The 12,811-nt window shown below is 42.9% G+C and overlaps 2 protein-coding genes and 1 long non-coding RNA gene across 7 annotated transcripts; 2 read left to right on the top strand and 1 right to left on the bottom strand.

Annotated features, from left to right (window-relative positions):
* Positions 1 to 247: 247 nt before the first annotated feature.
* LOC139607099 (E3 ubiquitin-protein ligase RNF152) lies at positions 248 to 8,605 on the bottom strand. 4 transcript variants are annotated; one of them, XM_071459720.1, is made up of 4 exons: positions 4,673 to 6,606; positions 4,067 to 4,152; positions 3,835 to 3,967; positions 248 to 1,461 (listed from the first exon to the last, which is right to left on the bottom strand). In XM_071459720.1, exon 4 carries the CDS (start codon positions 1,376 to 1,378, stop codon positions 740 to 742), a length of 639 nt encoding a protein of 212 aa, XP_071315821.1. In that variant the 5' UTR covers positions 1,379 to 1,461; positions 3,835 to 3,967; positions 4,067 to 4,152; positions 4,673 to 6,606; the 3' UTR covers positions 248 to 739. The 4 variants fall into 4 exon arrangements, with proteins under 4 accessions (XP_071315821.1, XP_071315822.1, XP_071315819.1 ...); XM_071459721.1 differs by having other exon boundaries at positions 3,879 to 3,967; XM_071459718.1 differs by lacking the exons at positions 3,835 to 3,967; positions 4,673 to 6,606 and adding an exon at positions 8,538 to 8,605.
* LOC139607100 (RING finger protein 223) lies at positions 6,755 to 8,192 on the top strand. 2 transcript variants are annotated; one of them, XM_071459723.1, is made up of 2 exons: positions 6,755 to 7,408; positions 7,776 to 8,192. In XM_071459723.1, exons 1-2 carry the CDS (start codon positions 6,907 to 6,909, stop codon positions 7,832 to 7,834), a joined length of 561 nt encoding a protein of 186 aa, XP_071315824.1. In that variant the 5' UTR covers positions 6,755 to 6,906; the 3' UTR covers positions 7,835 to 8,192. The 2 variants fall into 2 exon arrangements, with proteins under 2 accessions (XP_071315824.1, XP_071315823.1); XM_071459722.1 differs by having other exon boundaries at positions 7,773 to 8,192.
* Positions 8,585 to 12,509, top strand: LOC139607102 (uncharacterized). The gene is made up of 3 exons (XR_011684787.1): positions 8,585 to 8,726; positions 8,834 to 8,904; positions 9,586 to 12,509. It is a non-coding gene; the product is annotated as an uncharacterized lncRNA (long non-coding RNA).
* The last annotated feature ends 302 nt before the right edge of the window (positions 12,510 to 12,811 follow it).

Here is a 12,811-nt window from a genome sequence, read left to right as displayed (position 1 = left end):
CTATTTAACTCCATCATTAAAGCTAATAGTCCTAAATTATTTAATCTGGCCTATTGAGATCTATCAGGCAAGTTCATCATCAGTTATTCACAGAAATACAAAAGTTGTTTTGAATAATAACTTCTGGGGGTAATTGAATTCATTTCTAGGATTCCTGTTTCGCACACACACACACACACACACACACTCATTTCCCTGCCCAAATCTTCTGTAATTTTCTAAATAAACACACCTGACACTGAGCAAATGTGTTCTATACACCAACTTTATTCAGTTTTTTCAACAGCAGTACAGACATCAGCTGCAGTAACATCATCAAACAGGGAAAGCTGCAAACAACATGGACGTGAATGATAAGTGAAAGCACCTGAGAGAGAAGAAGAACATGTTCAGCATTTAAAATTAATAAATATTACTGGTGGGAGCACAGTTCAGCCATTTTCCACATTAACCACTAGAGGGAACTCTTCGTCAGTCTATTGCTAATGAGAGACAAGTCAGATATGAAGTACATTGAGGAGGGACTGGTAAGCATGGTGGCATTGTAGTTTAATGAAAATAGCATATGAGTTGGCAACCACAGTGGTCAAAAATATATTCATAAAAATATAATTGAAAAACTATTTGTGTTTTATGTGCTCTAAAATTTCATGTGTCAACCTATGTTTGTTTTTTTTTTTCATGGCTTCATATCAAGAATTATACCTGCTACATAAAAGAGATAAAAACCTGTTTCCTATTAAAGTTTTCTGTTCAAGAAATGTGGCCCGAACACCACCCCGACCACGCAGGTGATCACGAACAGCACCCAGAAGATGACAGCCAGCAGCTGCACACAGAACAGCGTCTTCTTGCTCTGCTGTATGACTTCCTCTTCACCCACGAGGCCTGGCGCTGCGCCGTACGGTCTGTCCGGGTGCATCTGCTGCACCCGCAGGCTGACGGTGGGCAGGATGATGAAGCGGGTGTCCCTGCTGTCGCCCTCCAGGGAGAGCACCACTCTCTGGGTGACTGTGGCCAGGCGGGTTGCCATGGTCACAGGCAGGCGGAAGGCCATGGGAGGCAGCCTGGCCAGGATGCGGGAGTTGCAGGGGAGGGAAAGGGCATCCCCTGTTTCTAAGGGGGTGAGGTGGCGGCACAGGGGGCAGGGGATGGCTGGTGGGCTGCGGGGGTCTGGCGGCTCGCAGCGCCAGAGCTGGATCTTCTGGAGGCACTCAGTGCAAAAAACGTGGAGGCACTCCAGCATCCGGGGGCATTTGTTGTACTGATCATACTCCTGGTAGCAGATGGGACACTCCACATCCATGGGCTCTCCAGAGGTGGGTGCTGCGGCAGCCAGGTCGCCCTGCTGCAGAGCTGGGACAACATCCCCTGTCATGGTGGGAGGGAGGGTGGCTTGGGCTGATTTGGGAGCTCAGTGATGGTAAAATGAAAGTCGCAGATGAATCTACAAAATCTGATCTGTAAAGAGAAAACAACTTCAAGATCAACTCTACTTCTGTGAGACTAAGAGAACTCCAGAAGGTTATGTGGCATTTAGCTAAACACCAGCATCTGCTCCCCCAGGGATGCTGCTTTGTTTCTTCCAAGTTTTATGAACAGATTCCACAGACTGTGAGTCATAGCATTTATCCATTTAACCACTCAGACATCCACCGTCAAACCACCCCCCTCCCACCACCCCCAACTGAACTCACAATCACCCCTGCTCCATAAAGTGTGTGCTGGCTTGTATGACACACTCGTGTCTTCCTGAACGCGTCCAGGAAGTCGGGAAATGAAGAACAAGCAAAGCCACAGAAGAGCTGTCTGTGAAAGGAAGTTATAAGTCACTGCACGTAGACTTTCTGGATACGTGTGTGAGCATGACTTTGTTTTCATCATTTAGATTTGTTTCATGTCAGTAATTTAACACTAGGGAACCTTGAAATTACACAACACCATCAGGGCCTGTCCCGATTAGTAAACTACTTACCATGCAGACAACAAGTATGCATGAGAGTCAAATAAATGTTTAGTTAAAGGAATAGTTCCACATTTTAAAAAAATATCCATATTTTCTTTATTCTCTCGTCCCAACAAGTATGCCAAATTAAACAACAAAATACGATGCTCACCCACAATGTCTATAAGCGCTTTCTGGGTTGACGCTCCTGATGACAAAAATAAATCTGTTTTACAGTGTGACAACACCAGCGTTAAAGTGTGGTAGGATTAGGCACAAAAACAGCTTGGTTAAAGTTGGGCAAAGTTTATGGCTTAGGTGTCAAAAAGTACTTGGTTAAGGTTAAACGAATGTCGTCATCATGGTTACAATAATAGCCACTTGGTTATTGTTAGGGAGTGATCACGGCCCCTAATAGAAACTACTGCCTGTTGATAGGACAACAACAGTTGAAGTCCAATATGTAGTTGAGCCAACTATCTAGGCCAACTTCCGCCCTCAGACTCTCACTTTATAACAGTGTCTCACTCATTTGTCCTTTGCTCGCGGTGAACAACAGTCCAAATTCATGGCACCACTAGGGTGTGCAGTCACCAAACATAAACATGTTGCTTTGGGGTATTTGCTGGAGCGACTGATGCTCTTGTTTTTCATGGGTGGATAGTCTCGAAATTGATACCACTCTCATGTCTGTCCATTTAGTATGAACCTAGTTTAGCTAATTAGCATAGCTTAGCTTCACATAAAGACTTGAAACAGGGGGAAACAGCTAGCACGGCTCTCTCTGAAAGTTACAAAATCCACCCACTTGCACCTCAAAAGCTCAACAGTTAACACGGATTGTAGTAGTTGTTTAAAACGTACAAAAACCAAAATGTAAAACAAGTTGCAGTTTTTGGTTGGTGAGTTTTACCTCGGGACAGCGCCAGGCTAGCTGTTACCCTCTCTCTTCAGTCTTAATGCTAAGATAAACCAACTGGCTGCTGGCTCCAGCATCATACTGAAAGCAGATCCATTTTTTTCATCTGACTCTTAGCAAGGAAGCATATGAGTGTCTTTCACAAAATGACTATTTCTGTAAACACAGTCCTCTGATCAGATCTAGTTACACGTCTTTATGTTTTCACTTGGCACATGACCCACACTAGAGCATTTCTTTGCTTTATAAATCAGAATCAGAATTAGTTTTATTGCCAAGTATGTTTCCACATACAAGGAATTTGTTTTGGTTATTGGTGCAATTGGAGGCTCTTGGAGGTTCTTGTAAACAACAGGTTTACACAGTTTTAGTTTCTGCCTGTATGTGGGAATCAGCTGGACCATCACATGGTCAGAGTGGCCCAGTGCAGCCCCGGGGACGGCGTGATAAGCACCACTGATTGTGGTCTAACAGTGGTCCAGAGTGTTCCCCTCTCTGGTCGGGCAATTAAAGACTGTCATTCATCAAAGAAAGCGTTTGATTTTGCTTTTTTCTTTACTGACACTTTGTCCCTGTTTGTTGCTCACATGGGACAACTACAAGGCGGCCCTTGCTACCTCACGGGGGGATTGTTGCTTAGCAGATGGGGTCTCCTTTGAATTGGTCCATGGCAACACATTACCTGAAACCTTTTCTTTCATAAGTAAACTACATATTAATGCAATCGGAGACTAAAAGTGTGGTTGAGATATGACTTACAGCAACAATAAGCATTTTGTTTCACTGAAAAAAACATAATATATCTAATGACAAACAAGCTGTGAAAGAGCCAGCACTGAATGGCTGCTCTGTGTATATAACTGAACCCTCTTGTATCTATGTCAGCCACCAGTTTCACTCAGATTGTACAGAGGGAAACTGGCAGTGCTCCATCACTACACGCTAAGAAGCAGACAAGAGAGCCACTTACCCAGCACACAAACCCCTTTGATCAGAGCACACTTTGATGCTCACCTCCAACCCCAGTGCTTCCGCTCGCACAGTTCATACTTCTTCACGTGTTGGTACAGATCTCTTCCCAGCAGAGTGTCTTCCTCCCTCTTCTGTGTGCACATTAACCACTCAAATGTCTGTCTTAATATTCTGTAGCTGCGTGTCTAAGCTTGGCTCACCGGTGACCTCCTGTTTTCGCTCCGTCTCACCTGATTTTACTCGTCCTCGTCTCTCTGTCTGGTCCCCCAGGAGGGTTCTCTCTGGTTTGCTGAGCAGTAATTAAACCCTTGGTGATCTGGAGTTAACCAGGGCACACGAGACAGAAAATGACAGATTGGAGTCTTTCAATTCCGGCAAATCTTACTCTGCTTACAAATTATGTTATCATGCTTCCTCACAGTCGGCACATTAGAGCTTTAAAACAGCAAAGAGTGGATTAGGGTATCAGTATTAATACTTTTTTTATGTTTAAAGTGAGGTTTCATTTCAAAGCATTTATTTTTACAGAATGAAAATAATCGCTAGTGCATGTTTTTAATTCTAGTGGGTGCCAGTGAATAGGTTGCAGGGTTAATACAAAGAATGTTCTGCAGAACAGGGAACAGGTGAATTATTGACAGATAAATATAGTCACATGAGTCAGAGCCTGTCAGTGTTGCACTCTCAGTGATTTCTTTGTAACCAGCTTGGCCTGTGCAGACTTGCACATTGCCTACTCAGCTATTTTCAGTGCAGTTATTTATTACATTATTAGATCAACTAAAGTGAGATTCAAATTCAATTAATGGGTTATTTGGAAGAGACAATGTGTTTACCTCGATTTCCTCTGTGAATAGACCATTTTTTCAGTTTTCGGCAGCAAGTTATAAAAGAAAAGACCTGAAACATTGGATAATGAGAATCACATGGTCCTGTATGTGTTGAGAAAGTTTTAAAACCACCACGTAAAACATTTCATTTTTGGGTTCTACCTAGGTAACATTTGCATGAATGTGTGCACTAAATTTCATAGTAAACCATCCTTTATTTTTCGAGATTTTTCAATAAAAAAAAACAAAAATGTCAACCTTGGAGTGGCACTAGAGATAAAATCACAGAAATCATTTTGGGAGCCATGGATATCTGGACCAATGTTTCAACCGACACATCCTTTTTTTCACAAAGCTAAAAACAAGCAAAGGCAGTTTTTTCTTGGCTTTTGGAAAGTTGACATCCTGAAGACACAAGATTTACACAAGATTGTTTTGCATGACCAAACACACAGATATTTGGACTTGCCATCAAAAAAGTACATGTGTTACTAATAACATTAAAGATGGTTCTGTTCAATTCAAGTGGCAGTGTGATTTTCCTGCTCTGACATGTCAGAATATCTCGTTTGAAAAAGGCCTCCTGGCAGAACATAACAGTGAAAATTCCCCGATTAGGTAAAAAAAACCTTAACCTTTTCATCAATTTTTACTTTCATTTCAAATATTATGTGTAACTCATCACTGATTACTGGCAATGAAATGGCCTGAAGGCCTTAAAACTGGCAGAAAACATTGAAAGCGGTAACATGAACTCTGGATTTTATCTCGACTTACTGTCCTGACTTCCTCTGTGAGTGATGATGACAGGTTGTGCACTGTTGTGACACCCGCAATCAATTCAGAAAGCAGTCACTTCTGTCGCTAGAGTTCGCTAACAGTGGTAAAGTAAATCACACACGCTGCGTTTAATTATATCACAGCTCCGAACCTAAACAACGTTTCACCACATGGACCGAATGAATGAATGAGTAAGTCAATAACAGAATAAACATCCTGCTGTGACTGATAGGACAACTTTACAGAATTTATTTTAAAGCAGATCACATAAACCTGACGGGGCTAGGGAGGTAAGTAATTCATCTTGTTTCTCTTTGAATTTACTGAAATTCTGGTTAAAAAGTTGTGTTTTGCATGACCAAACACCTTTGCAGTAAGCAGCAGAATGAGGTAAAAAGCAGGAAGGCCTTAAAACATTAACAAAAGATTGAAAAATACACAAACACACACACACACACAAGCACAAAGAGAGAGCAAGAGAGGGAGGGGGAGAAAAAGAGAGTTTTTGATCGCTGGCCAAGTTTTCAGCCGGAAATCACCATGAAAGGAATTCAGGCTGGAACAACTGATAGGAGGAGGAGGAGGGTTGTTTGGGGATTACCATGGAGAGGGAAAAACTGACATCACGTCAGGGCCACACTCACAGACACACACCCTGACATATCAGTGAGACCTCTGAGATAAGGACAAGTTAGATTAAGTAGGGGGAATATTAAGAAGGGACAAGCTCAAACACATATTTCCTGAACTTTAAATAAAACTTAGAACAGGACGTTTTTTTTTTTTTTTAAAGAAAACACTCAATCCTCAATCAAACATTTAGTGATTTACCAATAGAATATGTTTAATGTCAGCTGTCACCTGTACTAAGGACCAAAAAAAGTATTTTACTAACAGAATGAGGACATTTTGGGAAAGTGAGGACTTTTTGGCCGACACCTTAAAATCACATGTTGAGGGTTAAGACTTGGTTTTAGAGTTATGGTTAGAATTAGGTTCAGGTTAAGGTCAGGGTCGGGGTTAGGGTTAGGCACTCAGGTGTGATGGTTAAGGTTAGGGTAAGGGGCTAGGGAATGCATTATGTCAACGAGTGTCCTCACAAAGACAGAAGTACAAGTGTGTGTGTGTGGATAAATGATTCAGGAAATCTAAACCAACACCATTTGTTTAACATCCCACTGTACACACACACATGTGGAGGTGTGTGTGTGTATTTGTGTGTCTGTGTCCCTTTGGTTTCGGTGCATCACGGATATTCTGAGACTTATGAGTCATAGGTTGTGTTTATTTGGCTCAAACCTGCTACGTTTCTGGCAAATGATCAAACTTGTGAGTCCCTCCTATTCCTGCGCACTTCCCCACAGCCTGCAGTATAAGTCAGGGCGGCCCCTGTCTGACTTCATTCAAACTTGGAGGTCAGTCACTGAGGAAAGACCCACAACACAACGCAACACATCAGTATGTATTCAGACCTTGAGTGCGGGATTTGTTACCGGACCTACAACGCGAGCCGGCGGTGTCCCCGGGAGCTCCACTGCAGACACAGCTTCTGTGAGAGCTGCCTCCTGGCGCTGTCCCGGACCCCGGGATCCGATGAGGGACGTCCCGGAGCTGACCGACTAATCGTCTGCCCGCTGTGCCGGCAAACCACGTCCATCTCCGGGGAGAGGAAGATGAGAGCCGAGCTCAGGGTGGACGAGTCCGCCCTGGAGCGGCTGGTGGCGTCGGGGGTCCACGACCAAGAGGAAGAGGAGGAGGAGGAGGAGGAGGACCCGGAGGTGGAGGTGGACGGTCAATTTCAGGGCGGCTGTGAAGACGACGACGAGGGAGCGACGCTTCCCGAGACTCCAGCCGAGCAGAGTGACTCCTCCGCGGTCTCCAGTGGTGGCAGGCTCCGGCGGTCGTGGATCAAAGTTTGGCGGAAGATAAGCGGGAAGAGCTCACGGCAGAGCGGCGGACAAAGTGAGCAGACACCGGAGAAATATCTCAAACTAGTTTTACAAGTTGTCTCGCTGTTGGGGAAATAAACAATAAGAGAGGGATTGTTAAGGGCCCAACATAAGGGAGTTATTAAAGTGAGAACAGGTTTAGGTGTTGGTGCCCTTGGTAACACCAGGTCGTAAATAAAGGCTTTTATTTTTATTTAACACCATAAAGTTGACAGGATAAGCTACAAATAACACATAGTTCAAACTTCAGGATTTCAGTTTCAGACTAGGCTTATGTGTAAATAATCCATGTTTATGATTTCTTACAGAGTTTAGAGCAGATACAGCACTTTTTAAAAATTGGTGAATAATTTCTATTGTGTTTTCTTCTCTGTCAGCAGACTGTATGACCAGTGATGACCTGAGGAACCTGGCCATGATGTCCTGCTACATGTTTTGAGCTGTCTACGGCCTCAAATACCCTGGATAATGTGATGCTGAATTTATTTTCAATGGTCCTCCCTCCCAACATGGATTGACGTTGATGCTGACGATGTAACCTTGCCGGAAAGACACTGGAACAAGATGCTTTGTTGTCTTTTTCAGTTTTCTGACTGTTTGTTTAACTGATGACCACTTTGTAGCTGTTGTGTTCAAATGAGAAAAACATGGAAAACCTTTGAGATGCCAGAGTGGCCCATTTCAGGGCTGTTTTAATGGACACGTGTATTTGATATTTATTCTTTATCATGAATGTATTTATTTTGAAACAATTGTTACATATTTAAGGAAAAATAAATGAGCTCTGTTTCTGTTTACTTTGAGGTTTCCTGTGCGTGCATGTTGACTTTTGGATGGGAATTTTGGTGAGTCAGTGTGTGTATTGTTCAAATGAAAATATACTTGTCTAGCTTTGGCTTGTGTCTGCCCAAAGTACAATGAAAGTAACACATTGCATAACACCTTTGCATGACTAAAAGCAGACTTTAGAAATTAAAATTCAAGTCGGGGGCAAAAATTATCCTCATATTCAAATTAAAGTATGGATAAATACATAAACCCGAGGAAGATATAAGACATTTAAAGAAGCTATTAAGAAATCTGCATGAAATGGGCAAAATAGGGAGTCTACTCTTCACGGACAGCTCCAGGAAGTGGCTTACCTGAAACCAGGTGAACAGCATTGCCTCCAATCAGACTTGACCAGCAACAGAGCAGCAATCCCTCCTGTGTTTGCCAAATAAAATACACGGTTTGCCAACACTGGCGCAACTAACTTTTAAGATCATACAATCATACAAACCTGGGAAAAAGCTGTCCACCATGTCGGGCACTATTGCTCTTTACTCAAGGTAAACTTTACATTTTGCAAAACCTTTGCATATGTTATCATAAGTAGAGAAACAGCGTTTTCGTAAATGACATCAATACTTCTTTGAGTGTTTTTTTTCCTCTGCAGACTTGTGTTTGTCTCTCTGCCGGTCTGCGTAGCTGTCATGTTGTTTATCATGTGTTCAGATGCTGCTAGAGGTGAGTGTAAACAGGCCAATGTGTGCCAGGCCAATACTGCAGTTTCGGTGAGCTAATGTTCATCTTAATGGCTCTCTGAACAATGTCAGGAGGCTTGTGTTGGCTGACAGGGTTAGATGGAGGCTGATATGCTTATTTCTATAAAACTGCAGCTGATTGTTTTAATGATAGCAGAGTGGGGGATATTCTCTGACATGCCCTGAATTAGGAAAGTTTCTTCTTCAGAGATAAGTTTGTTAGTTACGGAGGAAGTCATATGAACTTGTGTGAACAAATTTGTAAATCCATTTCATTTGTAAACTACAGAAGCGCAAAAGATGAGAGTAAAAGGTTCAAGAAAGGTGCTAAAGATAGGAACATTTCATTAAGTAACACATTTGCTAAGATTTAAACTCAAACTTAAGCTTCACTGCGCCAAAACCCCAAGAATCCAGAGATATCCTTTGTAGGCTCTTGCAAGAACCTGGAGCATATCTGGAGATTTTTTTATATGTCATCTTACAATGCCATGATTGGAGCATGTCCAGTCCAGATTTCATCATATATGGGTCACATATTTAAATATCTGGGCAACTACATCTCTAGATTCTTGGGTATTTTCCGCAGTGCCTGATGCCAGTGTTAAGAAATTATAAGGAATAAAATATTATTTGTTATTTTCCCATTCTTTTCCACCTGTAGCAAGTCCTATAACAACCCAAGTGGACACTGGAGTGAAGCACATTATCCTGAGATCACTGTTTACTCCATTTAGCAAACATCATCCTCTTTCCACTGAAACTGGACTCCTGACTGGAACTAATAGTGAAACTGAGATGAGCAGAAATTCTCGAGAACCATTGTCAATCATTGACCATCAATCAAACCCTCTACAGTTTACAGGAGGAGGTCACAATCAAAACACCCCAGATAACAGACAGGCCCAAGCAGGAATCCAGAGAGGTCACAGTGCAGGTGGAGTGAGGCCAGCAAGCAGCGCTTTCACCAGTCACTCTCAGCACAGGAGTTTTGAGAGGCCACAATCCAGATCGAATTCATACCCACTGATCATTAGAAAATCGTCTCAGAAAGAAGCTGGCAGTCCCTTTCATCAGAGCTCCAGTTTTTTACAGGTTTGGGACCACAAGGATGCTCAGAAATCTAACCGTGAAGGACAAGTTCCTACACATGTCTCTCCAAAGTTGGCCATAGATAAAACAGCTTGGCCATTAAAGGCTGGCGAATACTGGCGTACTTCACTGCCAGCTCTAAGAGGGCATTATAGTGGCCATAAAGAGACAAACGAGCTCTCTGCGGTTAGAGCGCAGAGTACATCTGGTGGGATCCAATCAAGCAAATTTCTCGGCTTTGCAAGTCAAACTGTCTCTCGTGCACCATCAATCAGCTATAGCTTGGACGCCTCTGTTATTAAACGCAAACCCAGCCCAGAAAAACTGACATCATCCATAACAGATTTCTCCCAGGGGCTGAACTCGGTGACCAGTAGTGAGACACAAAGACACAAAAAGGCCCAGTCGTATCTCTTTAAGGATTCCCAGACCTCGTTTGACGCAGTTAATAGAGTAACAGGTGGTGGGCAACAAGCTTCAAGTGGATTGAGCAGTTTTACCACAATGCCACATAAGCAAAGGCCCTCTGATGCACAAGTTTACGGCCGATTGACTTCAAATTTTAAACAGTTACACAGAAAAGATCCAACCAAGGAAGATGATGCCAATCCACACTATCTCAACACTATCTCAAACTCTCTGTCTGACCACTACGGTGGTCAGACAGAGAGTTTTACAAAATATCAACTCATCTCTAGCATGTATCCTCCCACTCAACTCTCTTTGCATCCTGCTTCAGGGAAAGGCAGGACTATAGAAAGTTTTGTCCCCATTTCTCATGCAGGTTCCCAGGATAACTATGCCACTAGGAGTGAGAAAGCAGTTGCAGGAGGCCCAGTTAATACATCTGCAAGAGGGTCATTGCGTGGCAACAAACCAGGACAATCCACGAAAAGCATCTATGGTATCAGAGGGTTTGAAAATCCCCCGAGGCCATCTGTGAAGGAGCAATCTAGGACTGACTCTCGACGATACAGCTTTGACAAAGGACGGGACTTTAAGTTTAAAATTGCAAATATATATCCCTCTTTGTCACCGAAGTATAGCTTTGGCCAGAGAAGAGCATCTTCTCTGACTCATACACCAGCAAAACTTGAGAGGACACCCACAGATTATTCACCACATTCTTCTGTCTCTTTAGATCTAATCCAAACCACAACTGTTTCTGCTCCAAGGCAGCTAACATCGGGTTTTAAGAACGCCCACCCTCTGCTGCCTGAAAGTGACGCTAGTGCGGACAGCAAACGAGATCACAGACACATCAGAATCTACAAAAAAATGTATGGTCTCAAAGGTTTTGGCGCTCGACCACTTGAGGGAGCTAAAACTTTAGTTAGAAAACCAGACAAGTCTGCCACACTCCAGCAAGGTTTTCAGCTTAAGAGCTCACATATCTGGCAACCCAAAAGCAGCAAGATTCACAGATGGTACAATCAAACAGGTGGAACAGAACCAGAAACCAGCAATGCATCCACACATAGGCGAAATGAGCTAAGCAATGGATACTTTAAACCACTTCTCAAGACTATAGGAGGCACTGAATCGGCCGAGCGCAGCAGACTTACACCAGACAAATACAACGAGAACCGCAAAATCTACACTTTTCTGGGATTTCAGTCTGTTCAAAACAGACTTGGAAATGCACCTAAGAAAACACACTGGAAATACACTGAGCAAAATCCAACTGCAACCTCACCAACCCACAGAGTCCCCTCAGCTCATCTCAGATCAGCAGGGAGCCTCAAATCCAGGCCAGCACCAGGGCCAAGACCGCCCAACAAATCCAAACTCGTTGCAATGAAGGCGAGTCTCCTCAACAGTTCCGCCAGCAGCACTGTGAGAGGGAGACGTGTGAAAGGAAAGCACATTAACAGCAAAAAGCTCAACAAACCTACTTCTCTGATCAATGATACTGTAAATGTAGCCATTGTCAGGGTGCCCACGCAGCCCGCCAGGGTCAAAGATGTCACATATGCTGATATTCTTGGAAGTGCTTCATTCAGCAGTGTCAGAGCTACACCCAAGACACTGATCACACCGGCTGATGAGAATTATTTTCCAAATACAACAGCCATGACCAGGCAGAAAGAAGGGGAGGGTAACTGGACCCTGAATCCTGATGATGGAGTGCATAGCAGGGAAAACACGAGCAGAAGTCCTGAGGCAAATGCTGAAGATGAGGTGGAGGATTTCAGCAGTGCTGAGGAGAAGAAGCTGGGTTTTAAAAGCAGAGACTATGACGGTGGAATGAAAACATTTGATGCTTTTTTTGATAATGAAGAAAGTGGAAGTGGGGTTTTTAATCTGTCTGATGTTTTGTCAACTGATGGCACAGAGAGTCAGGGTCTCAGTGAAGATTTGTTAGAGCTAGATTACTTACGAATATCAACTGGGAACATCTCCTTCAAGTCAGTGAAACTGTCCCACACTGAGAAATGAGGCTGAATTGTTACTGTATGTGCAACGAGAACAATTCCAATAAAAGCTGGAAAAATGCTCATGATTCTGTTCTTGGCCAAAAAAAAAGATATGCAAAAAAAGTTGTGGTCTGAGCTATTTGCTGTTGAGTGACAAAGTTGATAAATATTCAAATTATTCTAAAAAAAAAACAAAAACCCATTATATTAATAGTCAATCAGTTCAACTTTTTGAAACCATGGACTTTCTAGAGGTTGAGTGGAAACTGGGTCCCGCCAAGACAAAGTCCACATTTATTTATCACTATATTTAAGGTGGGATTAGTTTTCATTCTCTCCTTATACAATACACAAGGAAAGAAAATTGTGCGAAAAGATCTA

Source organism: Trachinotus anak, unplaced genomic scaffold (genome assembly GCF_046630095.1).
Source record: "Trachinotus anak isolate AG129_WGS33_773 ecotype Australia unplaced genomic scaffold, CSIRO_AGI_Tana_v1 ptg000023l, whole genome shotgun sequence".
In the NCBI taxonomy this organism is placed as follows: domain Eukaryota; kingdom Metazoa; phylum Chordata; class Actinopteri; order Carangiformes; family Carangidae; genus Trachinotus; species Trachinotus anak.
This window is presented reverse-complemented; position numbering and strand designations above follow the sequence as displayed.